This window comes from Boleophthalmus pectinirostris, unplaced genomic scaffold (genome assembly GCF_026225935.1).
Source record: "Boleophthalmus pectinirostris isolate CB_2022bp ecotype Guang Dong unplaced genomic scaffold, ASM2622593v1 HiC_scaffold_22, whole genome shotgun sequence".
NCBI classification, from domain to species: Eukaryota; Metazoa; Chordata; class Actinopteri; order Gobiiformes; family Gobiidae; genus Boleophthalmus; species Boleophthalmus pectinirostris.
The window spans coordinates 21,614,379-21,638,126 of NW_026571190.1; the positions used below are offsets into that span (position 1 = coordinate 21,614,379).

The 23,748-nt window shown below is 42.5% G+C and overlaps 1 protein-coding gene across 1 annotated transcript; it reads left to right on the forward strand.

Moving 5' to 3' along the window:
* The first annotated feature begins 394 nt into the window (after positions 1-394).
* crebbpa (CREB binding protein a) lies at positions 395-22,857 on the forward strand. Its single transcript, XM_055158458.1, is given in 31 exon segments — positions 395-407; positions 1,142-1,800; positions 8,364-8,519; positions 9,527-9,782; positions 9,902-10,015; positions 10,148-10,411; positions 10,790-10,889; positions 11,022-11,156; positions 11,239-11,356; positions 11,432-11,603; positions 11,679-11,744; positions 11,847-11,965; positions 12,113-12,316; positions 13,070-13,249; positions 13,367-13,538; positions 13,622-13,740; positions 13,829-14,068; positions 14,280-14,368; positions 14,827-14,907; positions 15,013-15,069; positions 15,373-15,450; positions 15,520-15,587; positions 15,661-15,811; positions 17,157-17,303; positions 17,394-17,507; positions 17,588-17,753; positions 17,836-18,003; positions 18,774-18,935; positions 19,026-19,307; positions 19,396-20,867; positions 20,869-22,857. Coding segments are annotated over 31 exon segments (6,945 nt in total). The 3' UTR covers positions 21,692-22,857.
* Positions 22,858-23,748: the final 891 nt, after the last annotated feature.

The following is a 23,748-nucleotide window of genomic DNA, read 5'->3' on the forward strand; positions in this document are numbered from 1 at the left end:
ATGTATAAATGTAATATAGCCACCAAATAGATGTTTTATTTTTGAGCAGGAAGCAAGCAAGCAAAACTCATCTGTAAAACAAATCTGGCCTGTAGATAAATGATATATTGTTAAGTGGACAATCTAAATTTCTTTCAATGCCCCCTCTTATTCATATGTTGATTCACTTTATATATAGCTTGAGTAAAAGTGTTCTATACTCTTCCTTCATGTTAGGCTAATCTTAGGGAGCACTTAGCACTTAGGTCCTTAGCTTCACTTTTTAATCACAATTACTACAGTCCCTGCCCCTGTCCTCTCCATAGATACAGCGTGGAGTTAGTTTACGAAGGTTACTGTGTGCATTTGTTTTACTACTATTCTTTAAGCACATTATAAAACTTACGCGAAAGTCATGGGGGAAGCGAGTAGAGCTGTGCAGTGTTGCCTTTTTGTTGTTGGCCTTTTTACTCAAAGAAAAAGATGGTTGAATATAAGCCTCAGCACTGGCCACTGCTTTAGGCACACGATCCATATTTGTGTCATTTTTAAACTCACTTTAAAGCAGTTTTAGCTTTTAGTAGTTGGGTAGGTAGAAGGGATGGGACAAGATCTTGCAAGACCAAATTCCCCCAAGACTGCACATGGGAAAAACAATTTTCAAAATTCTTTACATTTTGGCACAAGCATGAGAGGAAAGTCATTTTTTTTTATAAGATTTAGCTAAAAGACTCCTTCACATAGATACTTGTAGCTGTATTTGCCTGTTTTAAGTTCACCAGGATAGTATGATATTGATGCAAACAAAAGGAGAGAAGCACTCCTCTTTCTGTGTCCCTCTCAGCACCATGCATGTGCGTAAAGTACAGCAGCAGAAGTGGGGGAGAGGAGAGAAGCTGGAGCGACAGAGATTCAGTTTTAATCTACTGATTGAGTGAATTGATCAGAGTTCAGAATCTCACCTTATTATTGTGTACTCAATCTCGTGTCTTGTATTGTCTTGTCCCACCCCTCATAAGTAGGCAATTGTGGTATAATAATTGGAGGAGGTTTGACTGTATGAAAAAAATGAATATGTCCCAACCCAACATCCTACACAAAAGCACACGTCATGCTTGTAATAATGGCTATGGGCTTTTCTTATTACTGTGTTCTTTTGTAGATCTGGGCTCTTTATCCTGGGATGATCTCGAGAATGACCTGCCAGATGAGTTGATTCCTAACGGAGATCTTAGCCTGATGGGTGGAATGCCTTCCAATGGTGGAGCGCCCGGTGGAACCACAGGGGGGAGTGTTGTTCCTGATGCAGCGGCAAAGCACAAGCAGCTCTCAGAACTGCTTCGTGGGAGCACCACTAACATGGCTGGCGCAGGCCTGAACTCGGCAAGTCCTCAGCCTGGTAACATGGGGGCGCAACTCGCCTCAGCATTAGGCAAAAGTCCTCTTGGCCAAGGCTCACCCAACAACCACACATCTCCTCAGGCACAGAAAGCTCCAACGCCAACAGGAGTAGCAGGACAGAACAACAACAATAACACCACAACAATGGGCTTTAACCAAGCTATGATGAACAATAACCAGACTCATCCAGGCCTCTTGGCCCAAGGAGCTCTGCCTCAACAGGGCCAAGTGATGAATGGTGGACTTGGCCCTGGGGTGGGCAGAGGCAGGGGCACAGGCATGCACTTCCAGAGCCCCACGATGCAGACAGCACCCCCTGGAGGAGCTGGAAGTGCCCTGGCAGAGACACTCACTCAGGGGCAGCAGATGGCAGCCCATACTGCTCTGGGAGCACAACAGCAGACAGCCAACTTAAATAAGGTGAGTCAGATAGGGAGCCCAGTTTTAAGGTATCAAATTAAGCAAAATAGTTTTTAATGAGCCTCTAACCATGTTATAATGGGTTTCTCCTCATGATTAGCTTACTATGAGTTGTATGCTGATGGAGTCATACATCTTGTTGTTGGCCGCTGTGCTAATAAACTGTCAGTAGCAGCTTGCTACCATGAAATGCTTCAGTGATGGGGGCAGATTAGGGGGTAAAAAATCTTTTTGATGCAAAAGTAAATTGACTTATTCCAGTATAATTTTAGATCAATAGCTTGCATTGAACAAAATGTAGAAACATGAGCAATTATTTGCAATAGATAATGCAAATTAATTCAGCATACACAAATCAACCATTTATATTTTTTCAGTTGGTCTTGCATAGGGATGCACCAATACCAGTCCATATCTGTCTGATTCCAGGTGCTAGTACTCGCAGTTGTCAATATGCTGCCGATAACAAGAGCCAATACCACTATAACTATGCTGTGTCTTAATTTGATGCTCACAGCAGCCTCTGAAGCTTAGCAGAAGCTATGAAAATATTTTGGACTCTTACAGGTTTTTACAATTCACAAGGTGTATCAGCACAGTCTGCGGGGCGCACATATGTGGGGCTCACATCTGCAGGCGCTACATATCTCGTACAGTGAGCTTTCGATTCAGTATGATTCAATATGATATATTTCAAATTGATTCAATACAGTTCAATGAAAAATAATGGCTAAATCATGGTTGTGATACTAAAAGTCTTTGTTAAACCACTTCTTCTGCAAAGTTAATATAAAACACGGCAATTTTAATCTTCAAAACTGTATGTATGTAAATGTCAAATGTGTTGCATAAATGAGTTTCCTACCTCTAAACAAGCAACGAAACTGTAGTGCTGTAACAAAATTATTTTGTAAAATACTCTTGGCAATATATCGATATAGCAGCCCCAATATCGAGACTGTATCATCACATTAAACGATACAATATATCGATATTTCAGTATTTTTGCACACCCCTATATTAGCGGAGGTAAAGCCTCAAACAGGTCGTGGATACGCTCTCTGCAGTTGGTCCCCTTTTTTATGTTACTTATAAATAATTTTTTTATGTTAATTCAGCATACATAGCAGAGGTTTAGGTCAGCATTCTCCAGGTTAGGCCCCAGAATACTGTTTAAATACAGCAGATGGTAGTTTTAATAAGACATTAAATATCATAGGGTCACTTAAAATCACAAAAGATCACATTTTACTTATTTTATCATGGCCAACCATGAAAAATTTGAGAACCAGCTTTTTGTCCATTTAAAGCACTAATCAAATTTCTTAATTTACTTGATTGATGTGTTCAGCCCTAACATCAGTGGTGGCTGGTCCATAATGGGTGATGGGGCATTGCCCTCCCTATCAATCATGCAAGTTTGTAAAACAATTTAACATTTAAAATTTGAGATAGCTCTGCAATAGTCTTTAAATATTACATACATTTTACTATAAATAACAAATCACAAGAAAATATATCTTAATATATAGTTTCTTAATTCTCTGCATTTCAAAGTACGTGACTGCGCTGCTTGGGCCGATTTGAAAATAGCCCATTGGCTCCTTTCAGAGTCTATGAGAGAATTCTGACCAGTCAGATCCTCACATCTGTGCGTCCAATGCATTTGAGCAATGTGTGTGAGAGTGATCAGATCTTCAGCCCATAATCCACATCTCAAAGTGACCATGTTATTATGGCACAGAGCAGCAACAGCTCACCCTGTAAACACCTGTGGAGTGTCCCCTAAACCCCCTACGCTCAACTCCACAGTCACAGCACAAAGACAAACTCCACAAAACATAGGGACAGTCTCACATTACACCTGACACCAGGTGAGGCAAATATGTGCACTAGAAGAGCTTTGATGAACTTTTATTAAAAGAGGCAGATGCTAGAGGAGTTTAGCATTGCTGCTGTAGCAGGACAGTCTGCTCTGGCTTTAAGATGAACTGTGCCATAAACATATTATAACGCTGCAGGAACTCCCATTCATTCATTGCAACCCACAGAACTCGAGATGAACAATCCAGGGAGGAAATCTGCAAATAAGTAAGTTGCCAAGCTACTTTTTGGTTAATACAACTGTACTATACAAAACAAACGCTGAGCCCTAGTGTTTATATCACCAGCCGCCACTAACCAACATCTTTTTGCTCTGCTGGGTGCTCTCTTACTGCATTCAAACATTGGTCTATGGCTCAGAATACAGCTACCTGCATTGTCACTCTTGAGGCAGGTATTGTTAACCACTTAATCAGTGAGAATTACAAGGGGCAGAGGAAGAGGAGAAGGAGGAGGAAGGCCCTGCTGAATAATCTGCTCTGACAGCAGAGCTGTGACAAGATAGTTGGCCAGTGTCCCGCCTGTGTGGAGTGTGTCAAGAGAGCAGGGGGCTGGACCAGAGACTGAAGAAGGGGGGCAAATATGCGTGTCGGCCCGCTCAGCTGTGTTGAAAGGCTGCCAGTCTCTGCTCCTCTCAGCTGGGGCTTTTTATCTGTCTGTTGGAATGATGTCAACAGCCCATGGGGATACAGCCTGGACCGGCATGGCACAGTCTGGTCTACCACCATTGACTGTGGTAATAAGCCACACCGGGGTGACTAGTGTGTAACTGAAATGGCCTCCTTATTAGAGTGTCACTGTTTCATTTGATTTAATATTTCACAAAATGGTCACAAGTGTTATACTTCAGTTGCTTCATCTGGAGTAGTTATTGGTGATGGTACATGAGAGTCAAGGTGTGTAACACATTTCCGTGTTGCGTGTTGACACTGTGTTCATTCTATGACAAGGTGAATTGTTGTGAAAATGATGGTAAAATAATAAAATGCTTTCAGCAGATCTGCAGGAAGCGCCTCTTCAGACCGATCAAATTGATCCCAAACGGAAGAATAGATCAGAACTTCTTTTCTCTGTGATTCCATTGGTGACAGACACAGCAACTTTAGCCTTGCACGCCATGCTCTAAACATACATGACATGAGCCACACCAAATGACAAAAGCCATGTTGGTTACATGACTTTTCTTAACCCTCATGCTCTCCTCGAGGTCACATAGACCTGAAGAAACTTTTTTTTTCCTTCCCACTCTCTTGGGGCGGGTCTGATTGACAATAATAATAATAATAATAATTAAAGCCACGCGCAGCAATGGTGGCCCTGGCCCCGGCGCACCGCCCCCCCATGCGACCGCTGGAGACTCGCGACCGCTCCGGCACGTCACCCTCTCTTCCCGACATCCGCCCAGGCCGCCAGCTCATCCATTAGACACATTATATAATGTACCTTTAAATATTTTTAGGAGTCATTGCGCCCCTTCTGGCCAACAGCGGAAAATGCACCATGTCCGTTATATATTTTTTTGCTCATAATCATGCATAGACCTTATTCCTGAATTTGGTACAAATCCAATAATGTTGACATGTCATGTCTGTGGTAGGGGGCGCTATAGAGTTCACTTTTATTAGATTTCATATTTCATTACATTCAGACCTGGATTACACAATTGTGATTTGAATTTGAGCTCTCTAGGCCAATGCCTGTGGCCGTGACAGGTCACCGAAAAAACAGGAAATGAAGGCGTTTTTTGCCGGCGAGCTACGGGCAAAACGTAAGGAGTATCTAAAAAAAAATTGATTTTTGTGAGTTCATGTCTGTAGATGTGACATGTCAAATCTGAGCTCATTTGGACCAAACCCCGGGGACTTGAAAATTCACTGTTAATCTTCAACTGATTTATAAAACTTGTTTGGCTCCTTAAATTGGGTTTATTTAGAGTACCACTTTACCGTTATTTACTGTCACGAAGGAGAAATTAAATTCTGTCAACTGAACAAAAGTTGTTTTTTTTTTTTTTTGATTGAATACTTTTGCAGCTCATCCAAGCTGCTTCTTCAGTTCTGGTCAGTTTGTTGGTTGACACTGCCTTATATCTGCCTGAAGGGAATTTCAGTGTAGTTAGCTTCAAACACACCTACTTGTTTACAGGTTCTGTTTGTTAGCTAGGTTTTTTTATCGACAATGCTTGTGTAGTTCGATGGCTGCAGCCTTCGCTGCATCGGAAGACCCTGGCGATGATGGGGTTGCATCGTCATCGTTTTCCAAAAACTGCCGTTTGCTTGTCCACACAACAACGCAACACTGGCGTTCTCAGATTTCTCCACTCTGGAACCCTGGAACAAACTTCACTGTTTTGACCAAAAAACATCATGTGTACAGGCCCTAAGTGGGAACTGTGCCTGAGTTATATTATTATTTTGATTTAGGTTGGACCTCAATTTATTTTCTCTGGCTAAGATCTGTACCTCACTATCCTTAAAGGAGTGGTTAGTGGCTTTGAGATGGAGATGTACGGCAGACTGGGGTCCACTGTTACATCTTTTAATGAAGTAGGGATGTAACAATAACCAAAATATTGTGATATCGTACCATTGAAGTTCTGACAGTAATATTGTGGGCTGTCACAATATATTGAACTATATGCTTCTTTGTCCACCAGCAATCTGACAAGACCTGAAGAAGCAGCTGAGCTGTGAAACGTGTTAGTTCAGAAAAACTTTTGTCCATTTGACAAATTGAATTTCTCCTTTGCCATGGACGACTGAAGGATTTTACAAACATTTAGTGACAGTAGGGTATACCTAATGGCATTTTTGCATGACATTCTAGTAAACAAAGTAAACAATTACCGCTTAGCCTTTAGAGGTTAGCCTAGATGCTTGCAAGCTGCAGTAATTAATTATATTTGTATATGCGGGCCATTCGCACCTCTTTTCACAGCAATTTACATATCAATGCAGGTCCAGTAATGTATACAGCCACTCTAGTCACTTTACAGTAAACCAGTTTATGGCTACGTCCACACGACAATGCTCCTGGATTTTATTTATTTTTTTATGGGCTGAAAAAAATTTACGTCCACAAACGTGTCAGATCAATAAATATCCACTTCCAGATGACAACGGAGCATTGAGTTAAAACGATGTAATACATATACCACACCTATATGTGGCGCTGTTAACAATGATAATAATCACTACATTGAAGGACCCCGGCTATGGTGGGGTCGCAATATCATCGTTTTCCAAAAGCTGCGGTTTGCTTATCCACACGACAGTGCAACGCCAGCGTTCAGACTTCTCCACTCTGTGTCGTGTGGACAGGAGCTAAGAGAAAACAGGCTATTTACGTGTGATAGTTTACAGCAGCTAAGCACTAACCAATAGGAAATAACGAAAAGTAGCTCCAAAACCAATACATTTTCAGTACTCACCACACATATAGGCACGTCTCAGATCACAAGTCTTCACAAGTGTCCTTTTAATCCTGATTCAAAATAATCGTCCATAAAAAGAATATAATCCAGCATGTTGACAAGCAGCAGCTCAGTCCATGTGGCCTCTGTCTATGGGACAATCCTCCCTTCTCCGTACTTTGATAAAAACAAGCAGTAGTTTTGTTGCTGGCCTAAACTGCGCTGAAGTTCACTTTTAATTATAGTTTTATCTTAGATCAGACTACAAGAGCATTTAAAGTTGGGCTCTGATACACATGCTCAATAACAAGCAAAGAGTAAACAGATTATGTTAAAGTTAAAAAATACACTCAAGATCAGTGATCCCTGACCTGGTTCCTCAAATTCGGAAAATTCGGATTAAACTATATAAAAATTGGTATTGGGTAATTTTGCTAATTGTCTTATGCTAATCATGTAAATAAGGTCTTGTACTCTTACTGTTGCGATATATTGGCACATCTTTTTTGTAGTGCCAAGATACATTCTAAAAATATCAAAGCAAGTAAGGACGAGTGATGTTGATGGGCTAGGTGGGCTTAGCTTCTCCTGTCATTTTGGTTGTCATTATAGTTATTATATTAATTATTAGTGATGGTTAAGATTTTTTTTTTTTACTTGGACATCACTTTTTTCAGTAACACCCCTTGAAAAGCTGTAGCTCCACACAGCAGGTAAAATGTTTGACAGTTGGTCGTTAAATAGTCATTTCGTACTTCTATGGACCCTATATTTAATTAAGTTGATAACGTTATGCGGTGTTCTATTATATACATTTATACTGTTTTCTGTAACTAAAGCTGTGAGCTGTTACGGAGTTACAGTTCAGAAAATATGAGATGATGGATCTTCTCTTGGTTACCATCAAGTGCATAAGAAGTATTTAAGAAACTAGATTGATTGGCGAAAAATTTCTGTAAATTGACAATGATAATTTTTGTATTTTTTATATAGTTTTTTAATATAGTGTGTTATCGGCCCCCATGCACTCCATTGCATCTCAAGCCTGGCCAATTGTACAATTTTAGATTTAATTTTGGCACATATAAAACAAAGGAGCTCATTGGTCACTTATCATTTATCAACGTACTTTATTTCACTGGTTTAGTGCTCATTGGTTCTGCAAAAAGCCACACTAGTATTAGTACTAGTACCTGTACTAGTATTGAAGTGTGTGTTTTTGATCCCAGGCATGAAAGATGTACCTTTTTGTAATGTTTTTTTCCAGATGGGTCTGAGTAGTAATGGGGCCCCGTTCGGAGCCCAGTCTTATGGACAGACTGCTTCAGGTCCAGGGCAGCTCCAGAACAAGGCCCTCACCAACAGTTTACCATCCTTTCCCAATGAACTCAAAGGAGCTGCAGTCACTAGTGTGCCAAACATGGTGAGTGGTTTACAAATGGTTGTGTCCTGAATAGTGGTCAATCACACTTTTGAAATATGATTATATTTTTCTCATGCATGCTGAATGGATTGCTAACAGACATTTGACAGACCTACATCCCATGTTACCTGTTTGAAATTAATGAGGTTTAGAGATAGGATGATTTGCTACGGCTATGTTTTGGTTCAATGTGCAGTTTATCCCGATTAATCACAATTAAAATTTGTAACCTGCCCAGCACTGATAAGAACACCACTCTGACTGGAAATTATGGGCCACTTCACTTTTTAACTTCACATTTAGGGGCTTCATCTGCTCTTGTTTTTTTTTGTTTTTTTTTTTTTAAATCTGTTCAACTAAGATATCTGATAGAGATTCAAACATTTGACAGCTGAACTAAAAGGCAAATCATGCCCTATTCATGTGTTTTAGAACAGCTTTGTGTTTTCAACCATCAGCTTCAGTGAATTCAGGAATTTAAAACTGTAAGACCAACTACAGAGAGAACAATATTTGTCTATAAAAAAAGACACTTTTTGTCTATAAAAAAAGACACAACTCTTTATAATTTTATATTTACCACAATTTTGATTGCGATATATAGGAGCAGCCTTAGTGAACGCTATTGCTACATTCCAGCAGTGTTTTGCGCTTGTAAAGGTTGGTGAATGATAGAAGGGAGCGATATGGTCATGTTCAAGGCTGAGGTCTTCTGAGGTACATAATTTGTATTTCGTGTTGGTCACATGTTTGACAGAATTGATCCCAAACATGAGACAGGCTTTGTATCAATTGATGATATCACAACTTTTCCCCACGATCAACAAGATCGGTCCAGATATCGCACTGGACACCTGATTTCACAAATTTTCTCAGGGGTACCATGATGACCAAACACACTTGAACCTATGCATGATTATTCTGTTTGAACAATGTGGAATTACAAACTGATATTGCTTTGTCACATGCTGTCCCATTTTATAACAAACCTTTCTGTTGTGCTACAGCAGCAGCCTCAGCAGGCGGCCATGTTGCCTCTGACGGGGGGCGGGGGAGTGGCAGTGCCTTCGGCTGGACCCACCGCTGACCCCGAGAAACGCAAGCTCATCCAGCAGCAGCTGGTCCTGCTGCTCCATGCACACAAATGCCAGCGCAGAGAGCAGGCCAATGGGGAGGTGAGGGCCTGTGCCCTGCCCCACTGTCGCACCATGAAGAACGTCCTTAACCACATGACCCACTGTCAGGCTGGCAAGTCCTGCCAAGGTATGCTTCCTTTTTGGTGGTAATTAGGAAGGAATTATTATTACTATTAGGAACTATTCAGATTGTCCAGTAATAATGATATTCAAATATTATCACACTTTTGCTTTGTTTTTCTGCAGTTGCCCATTGTGCATCATCCAGACAGATCATTTCTCACTGGAAAAACTGTACACGGCATGACTGTCCTGTGTGTCTCCCGCTGAAAAACGCCAGTGACAAAAGAACTCAGCAGCGTAAGTAGATGACCCTGTAACACCACAGAATAAATGTAATGGTAAATAAAATTACCACCTTAGTAATGTCCGTGCAGACCTCCAACTCCACTCACTCACTACCTCAATCTTAAACCTGGTCTCTATCTGCAGCCATGCTGAGCTCCCCCAACACAGGCCTCCAAAACCCCATGTCATCAGTAGGAGTAGGTCAGCCCAGCGCTCCCACCATCAATACCTCAGCACCCATCGACCCCAGCTCCATGCAGAGAGCCTACGCTGCACTTGGACTCACCTACAACAGTCAGACGACAGGGCAGGCACAGATCCAGCAAGCCCACGGTCCGGGACAGACGGCAGCCCCCAATGCACAGGCTCAGCAACAGCAGCTTCAGCAGATGAGACCCATGGCACACGGTTCGGACATCAAACCTAACAGATTTAGAAATATTTTATTTGACATTTGATCATCTGTGCTACATTTTATAAATACTTATTGAAAAACTGAGAGAAAAGAGTATAATTTCAGGTTTAGTAAAATAATTTTATATTATAATCAGTAGTGAAGCATGTGGGAATTTGCATTGAAGGCTACTGAAAGCAGTAATGATAAACATATATATATATTATATATATATATATATATATATATATATATATATATATATATATATATATATATATATATATATATATATATATATACAATTATATTTATTTCTATCACTATATCCCATACCACCCTTAATTTGAATGACTGCTGAAATATTCTAATTTCTTCTCTATTCATGTTAGGTAACCAGATTTCTCTTGGAGCTGCAGCAATGGGTGTGACCACTTCTGAACAGACTAACCTGCACACAGAAAATCTCCCTAATGCGCTCAACACTAACAAGTAAGTAGTAACCAGTTTTGTTTTTTTTTTTGTAGGAGAAGACATGCAATATACATCACATACATGAACATAATGTAAAATATCAATAGATAAGATACTGTCAATATATTATATATTATTTGCGTTCTTCAGTCAGCTGCTTCAGGATGGGTCTAGTGTAGGTTCTATGGGAAACTTGCCCACAGCAGCCCCCTCCACCACAGGCATCAGGAAGGCCTGGCATGAGCATGTGACTCAGGACCTGCGTAATCACCTCGTCCACAAACTGTGAGTGCTCCAGGGGTTGGTTATTGTGTTTCCAAGTTTAAGTGCATTTAGTATTCAATTTTGTGTTGCTTTGTGTTAACAGAGTACAAGCCATATTTCCGACACCAGACCCGGCAGCTCTGAAGGACAGGCGAATGGAAAACCTGGTGGCCTACGCAAGGAAAGTGGAGGGTGATATGTATGAGACAGCAAATAGCAGGGTAGGCTTTTTAAATAGCTGTTTATTGTTGTTGATGTTTTTACAATCCACTTATTTGTTTGTATTGCTCTCTTAGGATGAATATTATCACTTTCTGGCCGAGAAAATTTATAAAATCCAAAAAGAATTGGAAGAAAAGAGACGCTCTAGGCAACTGAAGCAAATCATCAACCAGTCTCCTATGGCTGCAGGAGCGGCGCAGCAGCCTGGCCTTCCCCAGCCAAATGCCCTGGGTGTCAGACCTCAGAGTAAGTGTCAGTGCTGAAGATAGAGCGTTTCAAATCTCTGCTCCTCTAAAGCATTTAAAATTGTTTTACTTTTAGATGGCCCTGTTGCAATGCCCAATTTGCCAAATCCGATGGGAATGAATCGCATGCAGGTGTCACAGGGTAAGATGTGATTAAGATACTAGTTATTTTTCAAAGATATATAGAACATAGAACATATTTGTAATTATTGTCCATTGTGAAATATTCATATGTGGTTCACAGGAATGAACCAGTTTAACCATATGGCACTACCAAACGCTCAAATACCCCAAGCAGCAATGGGAGCCCGGGCAGCCTCACCAATGAATCACCCACAACAAATGAACATGACCGTTCCACCGGTAAGGACAGAGGTGATGTAGGCCACTAACCCTAAAAATTTTATTCTTAGAATAGCTGACTTGTAAGTTTAAAACGAGCATCAATTCAGATGATTGGTGCCCTTCATCACCATGGTCCATGTGTTAACCCAAGATCTCTCTTAACAGAGAGGCATGTCTCCCTCCCGAGTGCCCCCAGCTCAGAGCATGATGGGCACTCATGGGGCTGCAAACATGGTAGGGCAGAATACAAACCAGGGCCAGTTTCTGCCTCAGAATCAGTTCCCCCCAGCTGCTGCTGTTGCTGCTCCAGGATCCATGAATGTGACTGTGGGACCTGGCATGGGCCAGGCACAGGCTGCTGTCACCCAGGTGAGATTAGCCATTTTTTAAACTGCGGTCAAGCAAGTTCATTTCCCAGTCACTCTAAACACTAATTGTTCTAATAATTTTTAACCAGAATCAAGTGGGACTGTCTTAATCTCAATCTGTGTGGTGTTGTCTGACTTTTTGACTGTGTGCCTGTCTTGTGTGTCGTCCGTCCCTTGTGTATGTCCTTCTCTCCAGCAGCAGCAGAGTGCTAACCTTCCCATGAATGCACTTGGCCCTTCGCTGGGCTCTCAGCTAGCCTCTTCCCAAACCCCTTTGCACTCCACGCCTCCACCTGCTGCCTCTACGGCTGGGGCAGCTACTAACTTGTCGCTCCCCCAGCCCTCCAGCCGCAGCTCCACCCCCACCCTCCCCGCTCCTGCACCGGTACAGGGTGCCACCCCACCTTGCCCTACCCAGCCCCAAACCCAGGCGGAGCACCCTGCAGCAGCACAGACGCAGGCCCCCCAGGCTCCGCCCCCCACCACTCCGGTGAGATTGAGACCCTCCGCATGCCCTCATACTCCGCTCCCCTGCAGACTCCCATCCCTGCCATGTACTGTCCATCCCCTATCACACCTGTGTAGAACTGCATTTAAACTAGTGTTCATCAGAATACTTCAGGGAGCAATAAAACATGGAAGCTCCTCATCTGTGTTCTAGTGCCCACCCTGCATGCAGAGCTCTTATTGTTGAAACGGACAGGTTTTTGTTTTTCTGCCTCCACAATTCACTTGTCCCTTTGCTGTGTTTCAGCTGTCCCAGCCAGGAGCCAGTCTGGACAACAGGGTGCCCACCCCGGCCTCAGCTGCAAGTGCTGACCTGCACCCGCCCCATGTCGCTGCAGACCTGCCTCTTCAGGAGGTGAAGACTGAGGCACACAATGAACAACAGGAGTTTGAGGCTGCTGGAGGCAAAATAGAGCCCAAGATGGAGGTTAGCCTGGCTAATCATGATGATGATATTTCATTTGCCTTTTATTTATTTGGAACGTTACATCACAACATTACATCCAAATATTTTCAATTAAAAATGAATAATTCCTGCTTTCAGACACTAGATGAGGCTAGTTCAATGTTAGTGAAGAAGGAGGAGACTGACGAGAAGCTGGAAGCGATGGAGGTGGAAGAGAAAAAGCCGGAAATGAAGACAGAACCCAAAGATGAAGAAGAGAGTGGAGCAAACAGTGCCACTTCATCCTCGCCCTCTCAATCACGGAAAAAAAGTTTGTGTTCTTTACTTCAGCCTATGAGGGGGTTCACCAGGAAGGCTTTAAAGAAAGTAATTGTTCTTTGTTACTATTTACAGTTTTTAAACCAGAGGAGTTGAGGCAGGCTCTGATGCCGACATTGGAGTCTTTGTATAGACAGGACCCAGAGTCTTTACCCTTCAGACAGCCAGTGGATCCACTCCTTTTGGGCATCCCAGTATGTTGTATATCAAAACCATGAATGCAGCATGTCCAGCCTGTGTTACTTTACAATATTTTTATTTGAAATTTTTATTCACACTTAGGATTACTTTGACATAGTGAAGAACCCTATAGACCTCTCTACAATAAAGCGTAAGCTCGATACGGGTCAATACCAAGAGCCCTGGCAGTATGTGGATGATGTTTGGTTGATGTTTAATAATGCCTGGCTCTACAACCGCAAGACGTCTCGTGTCTACAAGTACTGCTCAAAGCTCGCCGAGGTGTTTGAGGCAGAGATTGACCCTGTGATGCAGGCCCTGGGCTACTGCTGTGGCAGGAAGGTGAGCTTGAAAATAATATCATTTAAACCAGGTGCATGAGAAGAGCATAATGAATGTATCATATTAGTTTTTATGTGATCTGTGCGGCATGTTTTGCAGTTCTAAATGGGTATGGTATTAGATAAATACTACCTATATTTGATGACTTGATATATATATATTTTTTATGTATTTGATAGGTAAATGTTTTGTTATCCTACCTGTGTTTCAGTATGAGTTCTCCCCTCAAACGCTGTGTTGCTACGGGAAACAGCTTTGCACAATACCGACTGGAGGCACATACTACAGTTACCAGAACAGGTACGTGAGTCTGTGTGTTGGCTTGTTTCTGCCTGGTTTAGAATGTCTACCAGTACTTTTTCTGTGTTTCCAGTACAGTAACAGTAAGTATATAGAACTGGCACTGTCCACTGTGTTTTTCACTGCTCTTTTTAGGGAGCTCAGTTCTACCAACCTCAGATCACTTGTGGATGTAAATCACAATGTGAATGTGCTTCAGGGGGAATGAAATTTAGAACAATTGCAGTATTGTAAGATGTATAATTTGGATAATAATTTTCATTTATCAACATATTTATTGTCTTATCTTTAGTTATTCATCCGACAATAGAATGCCTCCTGCTAATACTTGTTACTGACAGATCTAAACGTGTTCCTTTGCACCCCCTGCTGTACAAACTTTGTAAATGCAAGTAATGTTATTTTGGAACACTGAAAACCAGGTTTGTAATTCCAAATTCAATAATCTTTTATACCAGGTACCATTTCTGTGAAAAGTGCTTTAATGAAATCCAGGGAGAGAGTGTCACATTGGGTGATGATCCTGCTCAGCCTCAGACGTAAGTTAATTGTTAAACAGTAAAAGAAAATGGAAGCCAAGTTAGTTAAACAAAATTAATAGAACATGTTTCAGTTAATCCATTCTAACACTTTCCTCATTTCAGAATGATTTCAAAAGACCAGTTTGAAAGAAAAAAGAATGATGTTCTAGACCCTGAACCGTAAGTAACACTGCACAAATACTTTTACTTTTTGTCCTGCTGAGTTTTCTCCATCTGTCCTTGTTTTATGATTCTTATTCTGCACTTTCTAAACTCTTATCTGTCATCTGCCTTATGACCATAGTCAAGCTAAATTTCTATGTGTAATTTCCAAAGAATGAGAGCAGTTGGAAAGAAACTGAAACTAACACATTTTTGATGCTACTTCAGCTTTTAAGACTCATATTATTATAATATTTGTAAACGAACCACCTCTACTCATGAGCATTTATATGTATTCTTATTGTATATTTTTGGTCAAAGGTTTGTTGAATGTAAAGACTGTGGGCGGAAGATGCATCAGATATGCGTTTTACACTATGAAGTCATCTGGCCTTCTGGGTAAGTCATTGGACTAAACTTAAAGGAGGATGGAATAAAAAATATGCTAAATGCTAGTTTTTGTTTTAGATTTATCTGTGACAACTGTTCAAAGAAAAGTGGAAAAACACGCAAAGAGAACAAGTTTACTGCCAAACGTAGGTTCAGATCTTTTTGTGGTCATATCTGAAGCTTTCAGCTTTCTCATGTTTCTATCAATGTTTCTTGCAGGACTTCAGTCCACTCGACTGGGAACTTTCATAGAGGATCGTGTGAATAAATACTTGAAAAGACAGAACCACCCAGAGGCCGGAGAGGTGTTTGTGCGAGTGGTGGCGAGCTCTGACAAAACGGTAGAAGTCAAACCAGGCATGAAATCAAGGTAAAACCTAGGGCTGTAACAATAACAGATTTTACTGAATGATTAATTGACCAAGAAATTATTACGATAAATGATAATATTGACATTTTGAGATCAATTTCAACTAATATAATGACAATGGAATAAAAATGAAAATATACTTTTTCAAAGATCAATAAACAAATAAACTTTACTTCCTAAAGAACATTTAAGACACAGACAATCCAGACAACCAAAAACAATAGGCCTAAAGTTGTTAACATAAGAATAGCCTAATGTAGTCTTGCTAACAGCTAAAAAGACTTGTTCACAAAAAATACAGTTGAAAACAATAATAAAATGAATTAAGTCTCTGCAACAAAATTGCCTTTTAAAAGTTATTCATTGATTTACATTGGACTATTATGACCCCTCTCTCTGTGGCTGTTGCTGTAAGCCTCATCATTTTGGTCTTGAAGTGTTCGTATTCACCCACTCTACATGATCCTATTTCGCTATGAGGGAGCTGCTGTCCTGTCTGGTATCGTGTCGGTGTCTTGTGGGATTTCAGCGGATTTCGGGCTCTCCCCGGGGCTAGGCTAGTTGTTTCGATCCAGTATGGGTTTATGTCGGCTGCTGGGGTGTGAGCCATTTCTTCTTGTCATTTGCCCGCTCGCTGCATTTGGCGCATGTGGGCCGTTGAGACGTATCCCACTCACTAGTGTTGATTCGGCATCGTGACTTGTTTTGTCCCATGGCGATGAACTGTTTTGGTGCTCTGACAACAATGCTAACATTGCGGCTTCATGTTACCCGCACAGACAGTGGTGCGTTCTGCACTCAGGCTCTTTGCGCATCCACTGTGTTGATGAACAAATAATCCATCTATGCCATTGACCATATAGTCTTTGCTGACCATGGATCTACGCTGGCACATTTTTTTCAAGCATCATTACGCTAAGGAAACGAGAGGAGTCAGTAGAGAGCGTTAGAAGCCTTTTGACATTCAGTCTCTTTGGTAGAGAGTGAGAGTCAAGGAAAACAAACAGGAAATAGAAAATATCGCAGCCGGAAAAGTTATCATGCGATTAATTTATTTTTTTGATTTTCGTTACAGGCATAGTAAGACCCATGGGAATATATTTAGGTTTTCAAAATTTTGAATGAAATCATCTATAACTACCAACCTGCTCAGCGACTACAGGTCTAAATTTGCATCCATGCTGTAACCTGGCAGCAGCATCTTTCTTGTCACTTCTGTCTTGGTTAATGTATTGTTGTTCACTGTCCTTGTACAAACAAAAAGCATACCATACCATATAAAAGGTGAAACAGAAATTTTACAAAATTGGCTGACCATAATTTCTGATTACTTCGATTTTACCAGGTTCGTTGATACAGGAGAAATGCCTGAAACCTTTCCCTACAGAACCAAAGCACTTTTCGCCTTTGAGGAGATTGATGGTGTTGATGTGTGCTTTTTTGGCATGCATGTACAGGAGTATGGCTCTGAATGTGCATTTCCAAACACTAGGTCAGTTCTTTGATTCTATATTTATTATGTGTGCCATATTCTTGTACGTTACTGTTAACATTTAAATGTTTTGTTTCCTCTTTCCTGCAGACGTGTGTACATATCATACCTTGACAGTATTCATTTCTTCAGACCTCGTGTTTTACGAACAGCTGTCTACCATGAGATCCTTATTGGCTATTTAGAATATGTCAAGAAACTAGGGTATATATTCGCTCCTAATTAATACCATGTTTTCAATTTATCAAACCAAAAATTTTATGTTTTTTTCTTTACCCCCACAGTTATGCTCAGGGGCACATCTGGGCCTGTCCACCCAGTGAAGGAGATGACTACATCTTCCATTGTCACCCTCCTGACCAGAAGATCCCCAAGCCCAAAAGACTTCAGGAGTGGTATCGAAAAATGTTAGACAAGGCATTTGCAGAGAGGATTATACATGACTACAAGGTAAGGTTCAAATGGATAAAACAATAAAAACAAGTTAAAATGACAGTAAAACAATAGAATAATTATTTTGTGTGGTGTGTAGGACATCTTCAAACAGGCAACCGAGGACCGTTTAACAAGCGCCAATGAGCTGCCTTACTTTGAGGGTGACTTTTGGCCTAACGTGTTGGAGGAAAGTATTAAGGAGCTGGAGCAGGAAGAGGAGGAGAGGAAAAAAGAGGAGAACACCGCAGCCTCTGAAACTCCTGAGGTCAGTCAACTACAGCACAGTCAGTCTCAAATTTTACTGTAGAGTTTGTTGAGCTGCTCTACACTTAAACTCAGACTCATTACTGGATGTTTATCACGCTGCCTGACATCTGTGTGAAAAAGTACAATTATTATGAAATGTTGGCAGTTTAAGGGAAATTAACTAGCCTCTGATCACGTAAGATCTTAAAAGCGAAGCAGGAATGGGTCTGGTTATTACTTGGATGGGAGACCCATGGAAATACCAGGTGCCACTGTTGGGCAACAGTGGCAAAAACTGTTGTTGTGTCCTTAGGCAAGTGGTGCGTGTGTGTACGTGTGCATGTGCGCGTGCGTGTGCGCCTTGCTTCAGTCAGTCTGCCCCAGGGCTGCTATGGCTTCAATTACCACCTCCAAGTATGGAGTGAATGAATAATGCACAGAATTGTAAAGCAACTTTGAGCGTCTAGAAAAAAGCATTATTATTACTGTTAATTTTATTACATTTAATAATTCTTATAAAAATAACTTTTATTGGAAATTTAGTCTATATTTCTGGTGTTCACATTCTTTGTTCCCATTTGGTTCAATCTGAATTGTGGAGATACATGTCATGGAGGTCAGTCTCTCATAGGTATTTCTAGCGCTGATAATAAAATTGTAACTGTTGCACAGTCTATGGTGAGCCAAGCGGACATTTACACAGTGAAATTATAGACTACAAGATTTAGAAACCCTATTGTGTACACTGTATTGTCTTACTGAAGTCACTAAACAAACATTCACTCACAGGGGACTCCAGGGGACAGCAAAAACGCAAAGAAAAAGAACAATAAAAAGACCAACAAAAACAAGAGCAGCGTAAGCCGAGCAAACAAGAAGAAACCGGGGATGCCAAACGTAGCTAACGATTTGTCCCAGAAACTGTATGCAACCATGGAGAAGCACAAAGAGGTCAGAGTTGCTTTTTGGTGTAAGGTGTATTTCTTTTCATTTTGTCTGTCTCTCTAATGTACAGTGTATATCTCCTTTAAACCATTGCAGGTTTTCTTTGTGATCCACCTCCACTCTGCTCCAATGATCAACACTCTGCCCCCTCTCGTGGATCCGGACCCTCTGCTTTCCTGTGACCTGATGGATGGGCGAGATGCGTTCCTCACTTTAGCTAGAGACAAACACTGGGAGTTCAGCTCTCTCAGAAGGTGCAAGTGGAGCACGATGTGCATGCTCGTCGAGCTGCATAACCAGGGCCAGGACCGCTTTGTCTACACATGTAATGAATGCAAACATCATGTGGAGACTCGCTGGCACTGCACCGTTTGTGAAGTAAGCACAGTGTCTTGTCTTGTTGCTTTGTATCATGCACTATTTTGTGGGATCAAAATGACCATATTTTTGTATTTTTCTTGCTCAGGACTTTGATTTGTGCATCAACTGTTACAACTCAAAGGGCCACGAGCATCAAATGGTCAAGTGGGGTCTTGGTCTGGACGACGACAACAACAGTCAGAGCGGGGAGCCCTCCAAGAGCCCCCAGGAGAGCCGGCGCCTGAGCATTCAACGCTGCATCCAGTCCTTGGTCCACGCCTGTCAGTGTCGCAATGCCAACTGCTCACTTCCTTCCTGCCAGAAGATGAAGCGTGTGGTCCAGCACACCAAAGGGTGCAAACGCAAAACCAATGGTGGCTGCCCTGTTTGCAAACAGCTCATTGCTCTGTGCTGTTACCATGCAAAGCACTGTCAGGAAAACAAGTGTCCTGTCCCTTTCTGTTTGAATATCAAACACAAGCTTCGCCAGCAGCAGCTGCAGCATAGGCTTCAACAGGCCCAGATGATGAGGAGAAGAATGGCCACCATGCAGGGTAGGACCATGCCACTACCCTCTCCACCTGCATCAGCTGCTCCCAATACACCCACTGGTCATGCACAGCCCACTACTCCTCAGACTCCACAGCAGCCCCCGTCCAATCAGCCACAGACTCCAAACTCTGTGGGTGTGATGTCTCCCTCGTATCCTAATGCTCCGCGCAATGGACAGCCTCAGTCTCAGGTGTCTCAAGGGAAACCTGGCCCTCAGGCCTCTCCTCTGCAGCAGCAGCAGTCTCCTCTGCCCCAGCCCCCTCAGCCACAGCAGCAGATGGCCCAGCAGCCGCCACTGGCTGCCGTCAAAATGGCACGACACATAGAGATCATCGCACAGGCCCAGCAGAACCAACAGAACTACAGGGTCAACATCAACGGGCTGCCCATGAACCCGCCTCCCCAACAACGCATGACTGGCCCAATGCAGCCCCCCATGCAGATGGTCCCTGGGCCTCGAGGACCCCCACAGGTCATGCAGTCCAACATGGCTCCAGGGCAGTGGCCTGGGGCAACAGGCCCTCTGCAGACCTCTCAGCCCCAGCAGCCAGGTCTAGTCCCAGGACAAAGTCCACAGCAAACCATGGCCATGCCACGGCCTATGATGCCCCCTGGACAGCAACCTCAACCAGGGCAGAGGATGATAATCTCTCAACAGCCTGGAGCCCGGCCACAGGCACCTCAGAGGCCTGGGGCAATAGCACCCAATGCTCTGCAGGATCTGCTCCGGACTCTGAAGTCTCCCAGCTCCCCACAGCAACAGCAGCAGGTTCTTAACATCCTAAAGTCAAACCCTCAGCTTATGGCTGCCTTCATTAAGCAGCGGACAGCAAAGTACCATGCCAACCAACCCCAGCAGCAGACAGGCCAGCCTCAGCAGCAGCAGCAGCAGCAGCAGCAGATGGGGGGGATGCAAGCCATGACAATGCAAGGGGGAGCTGTTCAGAGGCCGGGTATGCCCCCTCAGCAGCCTACTGCTCAGGGTATGGCATCCCTGGGACCCCAAGGCCAGCTCATGAATGCAGCATAGTAACAACCCTCAGTTTCAGGAGATGTACCGGAGACAGCTGCTCAGACAACAGCAGCAGCAGCAGCAACAGCAACAACAGCAGCAGCAGGGTGTGATGCCCCAAGGCCACACCCAGTTCCCCGCTCAAGCCCCTGGCTCCACTGCCACCTACTCCCAGCTCCGCATGCAGCAGCAGCAGCAGCAACAGCAGATCACCATGCAACCCGGGGGAGGGGCACCAGGGGGACCTATGAGCCAACTGTCACCAATGAACCAAATGGGCCAGCCTGGCATGGCTATGGACTCCACCCAGAATCTACTGCACCAACGAATGCTCCAGCAGCAGCAGCAGCAGCAGCTCCCCCCGCAGCAGCAAGCTGTGCTCAAACAGCAGATGGGCTCTCCCGCTCAGCCCAGCCCCATGAGCCCGCAGACTCACCTGTTGGCAGGACAGGCACAGGGCGGCCCTCACCTTCCTGGACAGCCTGCACTTACCAGTGCTATTGGCAACCAGGTACGGTCCCCTGCCCCAGTCCAGTCCCCCTGTCCACCCTCACAGCCGCCCCAACAGCCACAGCTCCCGCCACATTCCAGTCCCTCCCCACAGGTGCAGCCCCAGCCCTCTCCACAGCACCCACCTCCGCCTCACACTGGCTCGCCGCACCCCGGCTTAGGGGGCCCTCTGTCTGCATCTATGGAGCAGGGACATTTGGGGACTCCAGAACAGAGCGCCATGCTACCACAGTTAAACACACCGAACAGAGGAGGATTGAACAGTGAATTGGGGATAGGGGGAGATGCTACAGGGGACACTCTAGAGAAGTTTGTTGAGGGATTGTAGCATCTGTGATGGGAACATATTGAACAGTATCCCTCCTTTGGACTGACCTCCCGTCCTGTTTTTCTGGATTCCCAACTTGTTAGAGGGCTTTGTTTGTTCTTTCTAAGACAGAGAACGTTTTTGTACTGACATGTATAAAGTTTCCTCTGTATAAAGACAATTTGGTCAAAAAATAATTAAACACTTCTTGGGGATATAATTGTTTCCTATACCCTGTTCTTTGGGGTTTTCTTCCTTAAAATGTTGAGGGATTTGCAAGTTGCTTCTTAAATAAAAATAAATCATAAAGAATATATTTTTGGTTGAGACCAAATGTGTTCAATATTCAACTTAGTTTTGGTTTGTTTTTGGTATGGTTCCATGCCTTCTTGTTTCTTTTATTAAAGAAAATGTACAATTGCATTATTATATTCATATCTTTTATTTTGTACCTTTGGAGAAAGACCTTAAAGCATTTTGTGTTGCAACTGTAAAATATTTTTTTTGTCAGGGAGTTGGGCCAGGGTTTTGTTTGTTGTTATCTAGTGTTGTACCCATTAGTCCAAATGATGCGTTCAGGGACAAACCGCTCCCTTTCTCTTTTGTGTATGAAGAGCACTCTGGTGTAATTATATAGGAAACGGACTGCTGCAGGTTGTGAATACACAAGCATGCACGCAGGTGCACATGAAGACCCTGACACAAACCCTCAGTCTCTAAAATTGGTTTCAGAAAACAAGGACTGCCATCTCAGTGGCCTGTTATTTGAAAAAAAAAAAAAAAAAAATCTGTCTTTGCGGGTGTAAAAACGTTTGTCATACTTTCTTGTCATACAGATGTTGTAAAGTGTAAAGAGAGTGTGAGAAAAAGACTAGCCCCCTGATCTGAGGAGGAATGATTGCTGGTTGTCTATATGCTACATCTTAAATGACCCCCATCTTCTAAATTTTACACATGTATAGAGATGAAGGGCACATTTGAGATTCATCACAAGGAAAACTAAATGTCAACAGTCATTCCCCTCACACAAAAACTTGAATTTGGGGATTACCTTTTTCTCCTATTGTAAATCAAGTTATTAAAATACTATATAAGGAAGAGAGAATGAAATCGCTGTACAAACTGGTAAAAGACTCATTTCTTACTTATATACCATATTGTTAAATAAACTGTGTGCAACAGAAGAACTCCAGTACTCTGTTGAGTGAATAATAATGAGATATTACCCATCCTTTTGGTTTTGTTTTCCATTTGTTGCAACTCGGTACTGTTTCTTTGGATCCTACAAATTGGATTAAAGCCATGTATTTGCACGCACATTGTAAGTTAACATTCATTTTGATTTAATAGTGCATTGTTATTTTATAATTGGGCAGATTTGGTAAGTAAGGTTATAAGACAATTATGTTAGTAACGTTGAATTAATTTTACCAAACCCCATTCAACAACAACTAAGTTGGGTATGAACACTTGATAGATTAGGGTGACCAGTCGTCCGTATTTCCCCGGGACATGTCCAGTTTTGAGCCCTGGGTCCCCTGTTCCAGCTGATGTATCCAAAAATCAAGTGATTTTTATACTAGAAATATCACAGGTGTTTATGACAAATTTGATATCTGCCAACAGGAACAAGATACATACATTGTCTAGATTTTGTTTGTTTAGGTAAAATTATGGAAAACACAAAGAAAATATGACTATACTGATTCACATGTTATCGTGAATTAAGTTATTATTGGGCCAAGTGCATAGGAGTTTTCTGTAATTACGCACTTGTTTCACAATTTTATTATTACCAGCCACGACCAACTCGGGGGTGTCCCAGTTTCTGATATTGAAAATCTGGTCGCTATTAGTTATTACGGTACGTTTCTGCCTAATGGGAGTAGCGGTATGCACAAACAACTCGTACATGTACGTCAAGGGGTGCGAAATTAGGAATATCTACGAAAACGAGTAGGCTTCTCACCCCAAGACATTATTAAAGAGTTATTTGGTTAGTATTGGTAAGATGTAAGAAAATGCGTAGCAGAATGGTCTGTTGTGTAAACAGTCAGGATAAAAAAAAAAAGTCATGT